General features: G+C 39.5%; 1 protein-coding gene across 1 annotated transcript in view; it reads right to left on the minus strand.

The window, feature by feature from the left end:
* Window positions 1-17,500, minus strand: part of mycbp2 (MYC binding protein 2) — a 503,803-nt gene that overhangs the window by 246,506 nt on the left and 239,797 nt on the right. The window contains 2 exon segments of the mRNA XM_039745368.1: window positions 5,074-5,266; window positions 9,324-9,420. Of these exon segments, the coding sequence (XP_039601302.1) occupies window positions 5,074-5,266; window positions 9,324-9,420 (290 nt within the window).

Genomic DNA, 17,500 nt, shown 5'->3' on the forward strand with positions numbered 1-17,500 from the left:
CCCTCCGTCAGGCAGAGAGAGCGAGAAAGATAGAGAGAAACAAGCACAGCGCGGGAAGCATATCTTATAGCATTGAGGAGTTTTAGTTAATATGTAATACATGCTCTGATTGGGTAGCTTCTAAGCCATCCGCCAATAGCGTCCCTTGTATGAAATCAACTGGGCAATCAAACTGAGGAAGCATGTAACCTAAATTAAAAGACCCATTGTCCGCAGAAAGCGCGAACCAGCTTAAAAATCTGTGATATATGTTTAGATGTGCTTACATTTAAAATCCGCGATAGAGTGAAACCGCGAAAGTCAAAGCGCGATATAGCGAGGGATTACTGTACATAAAAGCACTTATATACACACAATACACAAAAAGCACTTATATACATACAATCAGAAAACTGCGACCATGTTGTTACTCCAACAGGAATAGGGAATCCAATCCCGGGCTCCCGGATTCCCGGACATTTTTCATTCCCACATTCCTGGGAATGAAACTGCTGTAATTCCCGGGAAACCGGGAACGGCCAAGTTCGCATATATAGCGTGTAAAAGTGTAAAAATCGATCAAGAAATAACAAAGTTATAGTTGAAAACTGAAGACTTCATTGACGTCTGTCAAACAACAGCTTTGAACAGCAACTTGAAATTGCAATGCATCAGTCTGTTGCATTCGCATTATCTGTGCCAAGAAACTTGCCATCACAGAATGATGACAAGAAACTGGATGCATCAGTAACAGCTGAAATGGCAGTGTTTCACAGCAACGGCAAGTGCGGGCGTTGTTTAGAACAAGTGTATCTGTAGCTGATGACTGTGCTGTCTACTTCACTGGAGGCAAAGCGTGCTTTCTCAGCAGCTGGTGTACTCTGCACGAAGTACTCTCTGACCTGGACGACCGCACGCTGGACAAGTTATGCTTTCTATGCTCTTATTACCGCAACTAAGTAGATCAGGGGTGCCCAGTTTTTCGGCTTGCGAGCTACTTTTAAAATGACCAGGTCGAAATGATCTACCTACTTTAAAAAGTATATATATATATATATATATATATATATATATATATACACACACACACACACACACACACATATATATACACAGTGGAACCTCGGTTTACGAGTAACTTGGTTTACAAGTGTTTTGTAAGACGAGCAAAAATTTTTAATAAATTTTGACTTGATAAACGAGCGATGTCTTGCAATACGAGTAGTATGGATACACTTTGTCTGCTGAGCGTCATGTGATCACAACTGAGCTGATGGTTTTTCTCTCTCCTTATCTCGCTCACCCAGCGCGTCTCTCTCTCTCTCATCTCGCTCACTCACCCAGCGCCTCTCTCTCTCTCTCTCTCTCCTTATCTCGCTCGCTTGCCCAGTGCGTCTCTCTCTCCTTATCTTGCACGCTTGCTCGCCCGTCTCTCTCTCTCTCTCTGGCAATCGTCTCCTATTCTCCGTCTAAGTCTGTGTGCCTCACTCATATAGTCAACATCCGTACGAGCGTATACTGTTTACTACAGCATTGAGACTGTGTGTGTGTGCGCTGTGAAGTGCGAGTCCCCTTCTAGCTCCCCAAAACACGAAGTTGAGTCTCAGTACTTTAACACCAGCTTTATTCAGCTTGAAACAGCAACAGCGCTGTTATTTATTGTATTGTACATCTTTATAATATTCCTTGTATGACCCATTGACGACAGGCGCTTATAGCATGTATGCGATCTTTTTGGATGCGCTTATACGGCGAACTGCTACAGATTGCTTTGGGACGCTCTTCTGCTTGTCGTCCCATTGGGTGGAATCCCACATGAGTTTAGAAACTCACACCAGCCATGATTCTTTTTAAAGGTAAAGTGCAGGTTAATTTGTATTATGTATTTTACTTTATATTTTGTATTAATCATTTTTATATGAATAGTTTTGGGTTGTGGAACGAATCATCTGAGTTTCCATTATTTCTTATGGGGAAATCCGGCTTTGATATAATGGTGCTTTGAATTGCAGCACGCTTCTGGACAATTATGCTCGCAAACCGAGGTTCCACTGTATGTGTGTGTATATATATATATATATATATATATATATATATATATATATATATATATATATATATATATATATATACACACACATACATACACATATATATACACATATACATATATATATATATATACATATACATATATATATACATTTACATATACATATATACACACACTAATAAAGGGAAAACCTCTACATTCCCTTTCTTGCTTTGCCACGGGATTCACGTCTCCCTGCTGATAACTACAGCCTTTTTTATTTAATCCACGGCTTCTCCGCTGTTTTATTGTTCATTTATTACGATTATAGTTATTATGTAGATATTTTAGACTTACTTTACATTGTTCAGGTATCTATTTCCTTTATCGTTTCAACCATACCCCCATTAACATGTCTATCGAGGTGATCACCATCGATCAAAGAACTGTCACTTACTGAGTGGTTTCCATCCCTGGAGATGGCACCTACCTTTTCCATTCTCTTTGTTACATATTGCACGGCCATATCAGGCTCACTCTTGATATCCGGAGGAACATTGTGTCTTATGTATTGAATGATTGGGATAGGTTCAAAGTGTGGACTGATGACAGCACAAGAGATTATACTACACAGGAGGACTAGAAGAGTGAAATGCTTAAGCCCTTCACCTATAGATCTGCATGTAAGTTGATGGCTGTAGCTGAATTGTTCGGTTGTCGCTTTCAAGTGTACCGAAATGGCCAAATATTTTACACCTTTCGACAACCGCCAATGCCTCTTAAACATCTTAGATTCACAGGTGATGATTTGAGTAGTGGACACTTTGATGTTTATGAATGTTTAAACTCTCAAAAGCTGGATGTGAAGTTATCGATGAAACCGGTTGTATACTTACAACCCTTGACAGATGCCGAATGTCACTTCAACACAAGTCCTACAAATACTGTCATAATTGAAACAAACCATGAATCTCAAATCGATTATGACAGCAGCAATCCAAACTTTGAGATTTTGAAACAAGATTACTGTTCACATGGCCAACTGTACGTTGCATGCTCAAGAGTAAGCTCAGCGCACAGCTTGGTCATATTACAACCGGAGGGCCGAACTCACAATGTGGTATACAAAGAGATCCTTAACAAATAATTATTGGTATAATTTTCCCTCAGTTTAAAAAGGTTTCATTTTCTTCTTAATAAAATTTTAAGCAGTACTTTGCCACAGCATGGCGGGGTATTTTGCTTGTGTGTATATACATACTGAGTATACTTTATACATAAAATATATGTTGTCGTACCTTGCATAACTGAATAACCTTTACGGCACAATAACAATTCAATACATTTATGGTCATTACAGTATTTTGATTTAATAATCTTCATGTGGGAAAAGGCTGACTCACATAAATAAGTAGAGCCGAATAATGCGGTCAAGGAGCTTTTGAATTCAGCCAAGTGAAAAATGACGGCTGTCCGATTAACTGCGATTTTAGTTCCCTCTATTTCTTTCTCAGTTCGTTTTTGGAACTAGATCACAGCCAGAGTTTTGCAGTAGCTTGCGCGTTTGATCGTGCGTGCGGGATGACCAGTGTCTTAAAAGAAAGGAGATCTTAGACTGGCCTGTATGTCAGTCAAGTGGCAAATGCCATAGGGAGGATATATGATAGACTAACATTTAAAAAAATTTTTTTTGAATGCAACACGATCTACCTGCACTACCTTTGCAATCTACCGGTCGATCGTGATCGACGCATTGGGCACCCCTGATAAAGATACATGTACTTATATGACAGCATGAACTGCTTGTAGACAAGGTTAGTCTTTTATTGGTGTCAACATACTGCAGTAGTTTTATTAAAAAATAAGTGTCAGTCGTTCTAAAACCGTTCACATGTGAGATGCCCGTGCACTGTGTCATCCCTGGGAAGCCCAGGATTCCCGGGAATGATATGCGGGATTCCCAAATTCCCGGGAATGGATAAACCCGTACGGGAATGGATTCCCTAAACAGGAACAATCAGAAAAAACTTTACAAGCACCAACATTTTGGTTTTAAATGTAACATTATAAAAACTCATTAATTTTCATTCACGCAAACATATATGTGACTGTAATAAGCAGTTTAACTACATGCAACACCATCAATGCTTATAAAGGTTAAAGTAGCAAGAGCTCTCCGAAATGATATGAAATAATGATACACATTGCTTCTTGTACTCATTATTACATTGCTTATGGTACTCAATGTTTTGTCCTGAATAAGAGAAAGTTCTAATATTTTTATTATACATGCCATTATCTCATACAAAGTAAAGTATGTTTCTCTCTACTTTGTTTGCATGTTGCTTGATTATAATTTCATTGCTACTTCCTTGCCTGTGATGTGAAAGGTGCAAATGCCAGTTTGGGAACACTTGCTGTATTAATAAGTTTTGACTGTGCATCAGAGTGCACAAATTGAAGAGAACCAGCGAGGAAGGGTTTGAAACCACTTTATCTGCGTTAGTCAGAGTGCTCTTTGCTATTACACTTGGCTTAATTCAGTTATGCAAATTTGATTTAAAAAATCAACTTGAAAATTTACAATTCAATTTGGTTTTCTCTGTAAAGTGCATTATGATTGGGTGTGAAACCTGATATGAGAACTGATTTCTTCCTTTCCTAAATGGTTTTCAACCTTAAATTGGTTAAAACATTTTTTTTAAATTACATCCCTATGGGATATGTCTAGTTTATCTCACCATACTGTGTAAAATTTAGAGATTCTAGTGGATAAAAATCTCAAGAGGGAGTATCTTTATTTTTGATGAGATGCAGGAAACATCTTGCACCAACAAAGATACCAAAGTCAAAAGTCACATCATACCTTTTTCCCATTCTATTGTTAGATCAAACAACACTTAAACCTACTGACAATGTCTGAATGCTATGTATGCTGTGTTGCAGACATATTTTTGGTTGTTTAAACTAGCAGGGTAAGTATATAATAAAGTTATGTTAGAGCACATTCTACTTACCACATTTTTAGGCACATTCTAAAAACAACATTCTGTGCAAGTTACCTGAAATAGGGTAAATTTCACATATATAGACTCGAAGAAGTCTAAGGCAGCAAGTGCCTACAAAACGTAGTCTTTCAAGGTCTAGCAGTGTAGCTGTGTACTGAAACCCCTTTAATCCACGAAGCTCATCCACACCTAGAACCAGGGTAGTCCAGCTCCAATGAAGAATGCTTAGTAGTGACTCAAAGCACTCCTGACAGAAAACAAAAGACACATTTCAAATTTATACAGTATCTTCCTATGTAACACTTGCAAACACTCAGGCATCTTTCAAGTAAGAAAAAAAAATCAAAATTAAACTAGAAACTTAAATGCATGTACAGTAGATATGGTTGCAATTCGAAAGATTTAAGAATGCAGCAATCATTACTAGATATCATCTCTTACAAAAATATTCAAACATACTATTCCATACATGCATTTTTGTTTTAAATTCCTATGTATAGAAGTAGACTGTGTACAGATGAAATTAGTTTAATACTAGCCGACCTGTGGCGTAGCATACGCCGCATAATTATTCATTGATGGGTGAACACTTCCTGAAAGACACAGTTGTCCAAATGGGGTGGGTTTGAGGATATGACTGTGAATGAATGGAAAGATGAAACTCTGGAGAGAGCAACATACAATTGTCCGTGACTGAAAACTGGTTTTGGCAGATACAGGCATATCTTTTTGAAAATTTGGCCCTGTGCCTTATTAATTGTCATTGCAAAGGCTAATCTAACAGGAAACTGCATGTAAAAGTAAAAGGCAAATTTGAATCTGATGGGGTCAGGGAAATCCGGGGAATAAGGACAGTTTGTGAGGTAGGAGCTGCGATAGTTTTACACTTCAGAACATTGCGGTGAATACTGGTAACAGTCAGTCTAGGGCCATTACAGAGACCTCTTAATGGCATGAGGTTTCTGAAAAGCATGACGACTGAACCAGTTTTAATTTTGAGTTTATGCAGAGGCATGCCAGTGGGAGTAAGACTGTTAAGAAATTCTTCAGGGAATGAAAGTTGATCTGCAAAATCATCTGTGACGATGGAGTCAATGCTAGTGAAAGTTATTTCGTCAGTAGGGATAAGTTTCAGTACTTGTTCATTAATGTGTAGCGAGTCTTCGTTGGTGACACTTAATATAGCTTGCGTACTGAGTTGTTCCGGAGTGACAGTAGAGAAGTCGATGTTGCCATATAGTTGTTGAATGGGATCAGAATTAAAAGGAAAAAAATGTGAAGGTAATGTCACAGCTGCTCCGTTTTTCCCGTCTCCAAAATCGAGGAGCCATTTTGCAAAATGTTGTTCGTGAGGAAGAGCTCTCATATTTGTCGTCAATTTAAGTACATGTATGTGACACCATAAAAGTTGCTTGTTAATGCAACTGGCGACAGTAAGTGCTCGGAAGCCATGCAGAATGACGGGGAGTATTTGTCAGAAATCTCCACTCAATAGTATTGTTTTCCCTCCAAATGGCTGCGTGTCACCCGTGAGATCACGTAATAACCTGTCAATTGCCTGGAATGCGTATGTATGTTGTCATTGGCCCCTTGTCCCATATTATCAATTTGGATTGCAGGCGATGTTGAGTGTGTGGCGAAGTAGGTTTGATGTTGCATGTGGAAGTAGCAGTCAGCTTCAACGGTATTTTAAAAACGGAATGTGCAGTATGTCCACCCGGTAACAATGTTGCAGCTGTTCCTGTAGATGCAGGAATTGTTGTAGGAATGTCTCCTCTAGCTCTGATGGTATGAATCAGGGTTTTGTAGACAAAGGTTTTCCATGTTCCTGCAGGACCCTCTAAGAAGAAGTATGTTTGTCACGGATGGGAATCGCTGTATGCAGTGTGTAAACGTGTTTGGTGAGGTGTTGGGGGCGGGCACATGAGCAGGCAATGCGCATGCCTCAAGAGCGAGGGTGGGTGCGGGAGGAGGGTTAGAGTTGGAGGATGGGGCCCCGTCGTGCGTACCCCATGGTCGTGCTTCCCATAGATGGGCAACTTGGTCGATTATATACATAGATTATTTTTTCCTGGCGCCAGTGAAGTTATATGCAAACTGCAACTATTATTTGAAAATTAGCATAACTAATTCAAAGAGAAAAAATATGGAAAATAATTCATGAATTACTGATATTAATAATTAAAGTACAGTGCAGTATATTTACAACAGATTATACATAATATTATTGATAAAAAGAATACAAGTGTAGGTTTATTACTTCAACGTTATTCATATACATAGTGCATGCATTGCACCGGACAGATGTCTCAGAGGAGGTCCTCCCCACCTTTCTGAACTAAATTAAATGTGCTATACTTTCATTCTACTCTATGCTACACTATTGCCGCAAAAAGGCTGAACAACAGGAAAATCACCAAGGTCATCAGGTGGACCCTCCTCTCTCAAATTGTGTTTCTTTGCATTTAAGGCCCACGACACCGAGAAGGTTTCAATAATGCATTTAACGTCTTTCACACACACACACACACACACACACACACAACACACACCCTGCTTTCCCGATGACTGAGGCTCATCCGCTTCTAAACACTTACCCCCTTAGATATTTCTAAACATACTATAAATATTAAAACCTACAACAATAAATAATTACTAAAATATCACTGTCAACAAACCATCATAGAATACCAATCTTACGCTGTATGCAACTATTTTGGCAACCTCAGAGATAACCTCCAATCAGAGTTGCACAAACTACACTGTGTGCACAATTATTAGGCAAGTTGTATTTTTGAGGATTAATTTTAATATGGAACAAACACAGTGCTATCAGTCAATCCAAAATGTTAATAAACCTGAAACCTGAATGTTTCACAACGGAAATGTGAGTGTGAACATCATCAGGGGAATACATATGTGCGCACAATTATTAGGCAACTATTAGTGGTGTATTGTTTTTCTCCCCCGTAAATCTAGCGTTTAAGAAGTGCCCACAAGTTCTCGACAGGGTTTAGGTCACATGAGGAAGGGGGGCCATGTCATTATTCCTTCATCTTTAAGGCCTTTACTGGCTGGCCACAGTGAGAACTTCGATGCAAGTGATGGAGCATTGGCCTGCATAAAAATCATGGTCTTTTTCCTGTATCACTGTTTGAAGAAAGTGTCTTTGAAAAACTGGCAGTAGGTTTGGGAGTTGATTTTGAGTTCATCTTCAATGCAAAAAGGTCCAACTAGCTCATCTTTAAAAATACCAGCTCATACCAGTACCCCACCTCCACGTTGGAGTGGAGCTCTGTGCCCATTACTGATCCACAGGTCCATCCATCTGGTCCATCAAGAGTCACTCTCATCGGTCCATAAAACCTTAGAAAAAAATCTGTCTTCAGATATTTCTTGGCCCAGTTTTGACGTTTCAACTTATGTTTCTTGTTCAGTGGTGGTTGGGTTTCAGCCCTCCTTACCTTGGCCATGTCTTTGAGCACTGAACACCTTGTACTTCTGGGCACTCCAGGTAGGTTGCAGCTCTGGAATATGAAAGTACTGGAGGATAACGGGTTCCTGGTAGCTTCACGTTTGATTCTTCTCAAATCTTTGGCAGCTAATTTGCGTCTTTTGTTCTCAACACGCTTTCTTGACCCTGTTGACTATTTGCAACAAAATGTTTGATGGTTCTGTGATCACACACCAATATCTTAGCAATTCCAAAAGTGCTGCATCCCTCTGAAAGACTTTTTACAATTTTTGACTTTTCAGAGTCAGTTAAATCTCTTTTTCGGCCCATTTTGCCCGAGGAAAACTAGCTGCCTAATAATTCTGCACACCTTGATATAGGGTGTTGATCTCCTTAGGCCACACCCTCCCTCATTACACAAATACACATCACCTGGCGTGCTTAAATCCAATAAGCATTCAAGTTAATACAGCTTGGAGTTGGAATATACGCATAAAAATGATGATATGGTCAAAATACTCACTTGCCTAATAATTGTGCACACAGTATAGTGTCGGACTATCTAGGCAACCTCTGAGGAACTCCGGTGATTCAGGCGAGATAGCCCAAGCCTGTCAGGCACTACTCTATTCTAACTAAAACTACTCAATCGTATCTATCCATTTAAACTGTAAATTTAAATATATTACTTGTTAATTACACATAAAGCCTTTAAGAATAGCTATTATTAGTAGTGTTATGTCATGTGCAACAGTATACTGCTTTAGCAACAATATCTATGTGAACATACAGCAAAAAAAACACAATTTTATTTTTAAATGTCAATCATAAATCTTCAATGTCAACTTACCACAGATACTGTTCTAGCAAAGGATCTCTTCAATATATGGACTGGCTCACTTGTCTGCTGTTTTCCTTTTGCAGAATTTCCATCATTTGATGGAAGCCTAAAGAAATTTAAAAAACAAATAAGCAAAAACAAAAAATATCAAGGATAAAGCAAGGGTAGAGCAGTAAAGAAAAAAAAAATTTGCTAAAAATTTTACTAGGTTTATATAACAGTTTGGTCATTTTCTTTAATGAGTCTCTATAGTAAATAGCAATTCTAAAATGGCTTTACGTGAGTGAACTCTATCTAATGGACTGGTACCACATCTACAGCTGTTTTCTAACAAAGCTTGTCTAACTAAGATTCCAAAGCATATTCTTAAACAAACCATAGCCAACAGCTATGATGAATTAAAATTATGTATAGACAAATTTCAATAATTTTTTTTTTTTTGTGTGGCTATCCTAAAATGGTCCTTTAATTTTACAGTTAAAAAAACAAAGTAAAACAATGAGAACACCCCACATCGAATTATGTAATCAAATTTACAGACAGGAATATTTTAATGGCAATCCAAGTAAAACTTGTAGCAATAATAGAGCAGTAAATATATCACAGGATCATTCTACGGTGACTTTTTTGTAGGCATACCTCTATATATGTTTTTTTTTTTTCTTTTCATTATGAGCCTTCCATTCATGCAAAAACATAAGAGCTTCCTTACATATATCATAACAACATGTGGACGCAAAAATATTAACTTACATATTGCTGAATTATATATACTAGCAGAATACCCGTGCTTCGCAGCGGAGAAGTAGTGTGTTAAAGAAGATATGAAAAAGAAAAGGAAAAATTTAAAAAATGACGTAACATGATTGTTAATGTAATTGTTTTGTCATCGATATGAGTGTTGTTGTCATATATATATATATATCTCTATTATTATATATATATATATATATATATATATATATATATACACACACACACACACACATATATATATATATATATATATATACACACACACACACACACATATATATATATATATATATATATATATATATATATACACACACACACACATACATATATATATATATATATATTGTGGTCCCCGGCCGTGAGGAGGGCTTGTGCCTCCTCCAGACCGCGAGGGGGCGTCCGTCCTGGTTCTATTGGGAGCCACGGGTCGAGGGCATGGAAGCCCTACCCTGTAGGGGCCCATGGTTACCGCCAGGCGGCGCCCCGATGCGGGTTCATCCCGTGTGGCCCTCGGCGGGATGGAGCCCGCCGGGCCTTAGAGGACCGGAGGAGGGCGTGTGCCTCCTCCAGAACGCAGTGGGGCGCCCGTCCTGGTTAGATAGGGGGCCTCGGTACAGGGCTTTGAAGCCCAGCCCTGTAGGGACCCGTGGCCACCGCCAGGCGGCGCCCCGGGTGCCTAATTATCCCGGGAGCCCGGCACTTCCGCCACACCAGGAAGTGCCGGGGAAGATTAGTGTGGCACCCGGAGAGCTGCCAGGAAGACAGCCGACACTTCCGCCACGCTGGGCGTGGCTACGACGAACACCTGGGGCTCATCCGGGAGCCTTATTTGAGACGCCTCCCTCCAGTCATTGGTGGAAGTCGGGAGGAAGCGGACTGAGCTGGAGAGCGAGGACAGGAGGCGGCCAGGAAGCAAGGCACAGAACTGTGGGCCCTGGACTTTGGGGAAATCGGTGCAGAGGCACTGGGGTTGGGCGAGTGCACTAAACTTGTACATAGTGTAAATAAAGTGTGTTGGGTGCAAAATATGATGTCCGTCTGTCTGTGCCGGGGCCAGCGTTGACAGTGGCGTAGTCGGCAGGATACTCCGCCTGGTTCAAAGGCGGGGACCTGTGTTGTTAAATCAAAATATTCTAGTGAACGCGGCGCGAAAGCAACGGACCCCCACGTGCACAACCCAGCAGCCGCTTTCACCCAAGAAACCGCGCGGACAGCGGGATGGCTTTCCCCGGTGCGGAGGGAGAACCCGACATCGCCGGAGCGCAGGCGGGCTCCAGTCGCGCTGTCGGGACGGGACAGCCAGGCCGGGCGGGTAGCACAGAAGGCCACACCGGCGGGCCTCGGCATGGCAGGATCCGGGAGGTAAGTGCCCTGCCCTGCAATCGCCGGCCCTCGAGTCGGTCTTACCTTCATTTCTACAGGGAGGGGCGAACCGGATCAGCGTCCGTGCGCAGAAGCACGCCCGCGCCCGCGGGCTGTCGGCAGCAGCGGCGCGCGGCAGTTAAGAAAGGCTGCGGAGTCGGAGCCGCTGCGGCTCAAGGAATCGCCGCAACCACAACGCTGGCGAAGAGCCGCCTCTCCGCTTTTCGAAGGGGAGGCAAGATAGCGCGGGCGGAAGTCCCGCCAGCTGACAGGCAGGATTGGCCGGTGTGTCTTGCGTGCCCGCCGATGATTGGATGGAGTGGGGCCAAAGAACGCCAGCCTGTGCCAAACCGAGACCCGATTGGGCCAGAGGAGAGGCCCCAGAGGAAGCAGGCGTCGCGTGGAGCTGATGGACAGGTAAGCCCACGGACGTCTGTCTCTCTCTCTTCACCAGCTGCCGGGCGTGTCGGCGTGACTCTTCGACCCGCCAAGCCGTCTTTAGAAGAGCTGCTCGTCTTCGCCGCTCAGTGTGAGCAGCTGATGGAGAAGGCGGTCGCGGCCGAGAGCGCGTGGGTGAGACGGAGGATCGGCTGCGCGCTGGAATCGGAGGCCGGCAGAACACGGCCGGGTGGTGGTGAGACCGTCCCCGTAAAAGCAAGTGGGAGGTTTGCGAACATGGCTGTGACCAAGTTTATGGGACGATCAGCTCAAGTAAGCAACCTCCGGACAGCAGGCTGCCAGCAGTGCAGGCGCCCTAGCGCGGGCGAGGAGCTCGAATATGCAGGGGCTGGTAGGATCGGGGCTGCTGAGTGCCCTGGGTCCTGGCGCCTGCCCTCAAACCTGCAGCTGTCTCCTGTCGCTCTGCCTGGGCGCCAGAGCGGGGCTGGATTTGAGCTTTCGCTGTGCTCAGACCCAGACCGTCAGCGCCGTTGAAAAGAAGGAGGAACCGAAGGGTGAATGCCGGTTCCTCCGATAGTAAGAAAGACGCTGGGCTTTGGCGGCGTCCGAGAAAGACCGGCCTATGTGCGGGCAGAGGAGATCCCTGAAGCGGCTGGGCGAGCCGCCCGCGAGCGTGCCCAGCGGATGTCGAAGCGGACGGGCATGGAACCTGCTGCGGAGGACTTCAGCAGGCAAGTCAGGGGCTGTCGGAGGGGGCAGGAGCACTGCGTACGTGTGGAGACCGGCAGGGCACTCGGGGTGAGTGTCCTGGCAGTGCTTCTGGCCCTCTTTCCCTTTTTTTCCACAGGCCCGGAAGCCCGGACGAGCGGCTGGAGGGGCGATGTCGTCAGGGACCTGCCCTCCTGAAACGGAAGGCTCATGGCGGGGCTCCCGCGAAGGCCAATAGTGTCCCAACTGCGGGGAACAGCAGGCGGAGCGGCGCAGACCATGAGGGCAACGTTTGCGCGGAGGGGTGCGAAGGCGGATGTCCCCAGGGTGCGTGTTGGACCCTGGGGGCATAGTAGGACCCTCACGGGGGCGTGCTGCCCTTCGGGTTGTGCCGTTCGGACCCACGTGTCCTCGCGAGCGGTGGACTGTGGTCTCCCGGCGGGGCTGGAGCCCGGCTGACGCAGGAGGACGGAGGAGGGCTTGTGCCTCCAGACCGCGAGGGGGCGTCCGCCCTGGTTCTATTGGGAGCCACGGGTCGAGGGCATGGAAGCCCTACCCTGTAGGGGCCCATGGTTACACACACACACACATATATATATATATATATATACACACACACACATATATATATATATATATATACATATATAACACACACACACATATATATATATATATAAACACACAAAATATATATATATAACACACACACAAAATATATATATATATAAACACACACACACACAATATATATATATATATATACACACACACAATATATATATATATAAAAACACACATATATATATATATATACACAAAATATATATATATATAACACATATATATATATATATATATAAAAAACCAATATATAAAACACACCACCTGGGATTAAGAACACCATACTTACGGTTTTGCCCCCCTTTCACCTTCAGAACTGCCTTTAAACTCGTGGCATTGATTCAACAAGGTGCTGGTTTTTCTTTAAAATGTTGGCCCATATTGATAGCATCTTGCGTTGATGGAATTTGTGATGAAACCCAGGGCCGGCCCCCGTTCCACCACATCCCAAAGATGCCTATTGGGAGATCTGGTCACTGGGGCCTTTTTAGTAGGGGAACTCATTGTCGTTCAAGAAACCAAAAATGACCCTTTGTGACAGGGGGCATTATAACTGCTGGACCCACAGAGGATGGGTACATGGGGACTGAAGGGGATGGACATGGCAGCAATCTCAGGTAGCCCGTGAATTTAAAAATCCCCAATTACAAGGGGCCTAAGGAAAAAAACATCCCCACACCTTTAAACCCACCACCACCAGCCTGCGTGGTAAAAGGAAGGATCCATGTTCTCATTCTGTTTACGCCAAATTTGTTCCCTTTTGAATTCTCCAGAAATCGAGACTCAGGAGCCCAGGCAACTTTTTTCCAGTCTTAAATGCCCAATTTTGGCCTTGTAAAAGAAACCCTTTTTTCCCTTTGGGGAATGAGGGTAAAAGGGGGTCTTCGCTGTTGTACCCCTCCGCCTTTGGCGGTTGGGGTTACTTTTTGTGCACCCCCGTTCGGGGTTATTTCAGTCAAAGTTGCTTTTTATTAAAAGTTGCTTTTTATCAGCCTAAATTTTGGGGCCCATTCTCCTCGACCTCTAGCATCAAAAGGGCATTTTCCCCGGACGCCACACTGGATGTTTTTTTTTTTCACACCATTCTTTGTAAACCCTAGAAATGGGCGTGAAAACCCCAGAACTGAGCAGATTGTGAAAACCGACCGCCCGCGGCACCAAAACCCTGCCCGCCAAAATTGCAAATGACCTTTTTTTTCCCCCATTCAGTTTGGAGTTCAGGAGATTGTCTTGACCAGACCACACCCCAAATGCTTTTAAAAGCAACTACCATGTGATTGGTTGATTAGAAAATTCATTAAGAAATTGAAAGGTTTTCCCTAATAATTTTTAGGAGTGTATAAAGTAAAAAACTTGACTATATAAAGAGGCCGGTATATAAAAAGTAAAAACCTTTTTTTCTGAATATATAAAGTCAAAACTTGAATATAAAAGTCAGCTGGAATATAAAAGTCAAATTTGAATATAAAAGTCAGCGCGGGAATATATAAAGCAAAACTTGAATATAAAAGTCAGCGCAGGGAAATATAAAGTCAAAACCTGATTTAAGTCAAATCGAATATAAACTCATTCCTAAAATTTAAAAACAAAAATATTATTGAAACGATTTGAACTGAACTAACAAAATATTCAGAAAAAAAAAAAAAACTTTCGGGTTAATTTTTTGAAAATAGATGCCCTGTCCAGGATTGGTTCCTGCCTTGACCCAGTGTTGGGATTGGCCCCACAGACCCCGTGACATTGGTCGTTAAACGGGTTGGGAAATGGTGGATTTCCAGCGCTGACTTTTTTTCCCCGGGAAGTTCCCTTTGCTTGTAATGAAAAAGTGTGATTAAATGCTTTTTTTTTAATGGACACATGCCAAGCTTCTCAGCTGTGCGGCTAAAAAAGGGAAACATTTAAAAATAACGAACACGACTTAAATGCCTTTTTTAAGTGTGCCTGGAGGTTCATTTTGGAAACCTAAGATAGCGGTGTTTAACTTGGGATTTTTCAGTGGTATTTGGTGGCCCCAAAAGTCCTGCTGGCCCCAAAGCGGGCTCACTCAGAGCAAATGGGGGAATGAGAGGGAGATGAGGGACCCCTACCCGCCTTAACTGTCAACCCCCACAAACACAGCCCCTGAATTTATAAAAATCCTTCCCCTGAATTTAATTTGTTAAAAGGGATAAAAACCTCTATATCCCGCGCCCTCTCATTAAACTTACCCCGGGGTTTTAACGGGAAAACCCAGGTCTTTATGAACAATTTTTAAACTTTAGGTTTACACTGTGCTTTTTTTCCCGAAGTATAGCCCCTATGAATATGGTTGTATGTACTTTTCGTTTTTATTGTTTCGCTGTCTTCAATTATATAATGCTGTTTTCCAGCGTTTTTTGGAGCTTTCCGGGTTTTTCCTTTTCTTAAAGGGTCTTTCACGGATTCGGGGGGGGGTGATGTCCAAACTCCGCCCCCACGGCCGGCTCAACTCCATTACAGAAGGAGAAAAAAAAGCTCGTTATGAAATTCGGAATTTAAATGAAACCTGGCAAACTTTTGAAAAGCTTAAGGGAAAGAGCCTGCCAAACCCGCCCCACCCACACGGGGAAATTGGAGAAATTTGTGATGAGTCAGTGGGAGAGACTAAGGGCTTTGCCCTTTTTTATATATTGGGAATATAAAACCCTAAATATATACATATATATACACATATATACAAAATCAAAAATATATAAATATAAAAAAACATATATATACATATATATATATATACAAAATATACATATAAAATATATATATAAAAATATATATATAATATACAAAATATATATATAACATATATATATATAAACAAATTAATAAAATACACACATAAATAACACATATAATATATAACCAAAATAACATATAAAAATATACACATAAAAATAACATAAAATATATACAAAACATATTATTAAAATATAAAATATAAAACAATATACAATAAATAAACAAAAATAATATAAACATAACATATATAACATATAATAACAAAATATATACAAAATAAAAAATAATATATACACATATATATACACAATATATAAAACATAATATAATATTAATTTTATATATTAAATAATATTATTAAATTTATATAACAATATATATACACAATATATATAACACAATATATATAAAAATATATAATATATTATTTATTTTTTTATATACACAAATATATATAAATTTTTATATTACAACATTTTTATTTTTTAAAATTTTTTATATTACACAAATATATATATATATATATATATATATATATAAATATATATAAAAATCAACACAATAATTTTTTCATATAAAAACAAATTTTTTTTTTATTTTTTTAATTTATTTAATTTATTTATATATAAAATAATATATAATATAAATTATTACAAATTTTTATATATATATATATACACAATATATATATATTATTTAAAATAATATATAACAATATATATATATTTTATACAACATATATTTTTTATATATTACACAAAAAATTTAAAATATATATACACAAAAAAAACACAAATAAATAATATAAAAACACAAATAATACACAACAAATAATTTTTTCCCCTATAAACACAAAAACAAAAACAAAAAAAAAAAAAACAAAAAAAATAAAATATTTAAAAAAAAAAAAAACAAAAAAACACATTAAAAAAAAATACACAAATATATTATATTATATATATATAAAAATATAAAATATAAAATATATATATATAAACACATATATATATATATATACACATTATTATTATATATATATATATATAATATATATATATATACACAATATATATAATATATATATAATATAAAAATATATATATATATTATATATAATATACCCAAAAAAAAAATAACAAAAAAAAACAATAATAAAAACAAAAAAAAACAAAAAAAACACAACAAACAAAAACACAAAAAAACAAACATACAAACACAAAACAAACACAAAACACAACAAACAAAAAAACCCTAAAAAATATTAAACCACATATATATATATATTATATATTATATAATTTATTATTAAATTTTTTTTATTATATACAATTTTATTATTTAAAATACACATATATTTTTTTTTATATATTCACAATAATTTTTACAATTAAAATACAAATAATATATATATTTTAAAAAAAATATATATAATATACACATATATATATAAAACATATAAAAAAAATAATATAATTTTAAAAAAAAAAAAAAACACCAAAAAAATTTAAAATTTATTTTCAAATTAAAAATTTAACACAATTAAAACACAAAAATAAAAACACAAAAAAACAAATAATACCACA

This window comes from Polypterus senegalus, chromosome 2 (assembly GCF_016835505.1).
Source record: "Polypterus senegalus isolate Bchr_013 chromosome 2, ASM1683550v1, whole genome shotgun sequence".
Lineage (NCBI taxonomy): Eukaryota > Metazoa > Chordata > Cladistia > Polypteriformes > Polypteridae > Polypterus > Polypterus senegalus.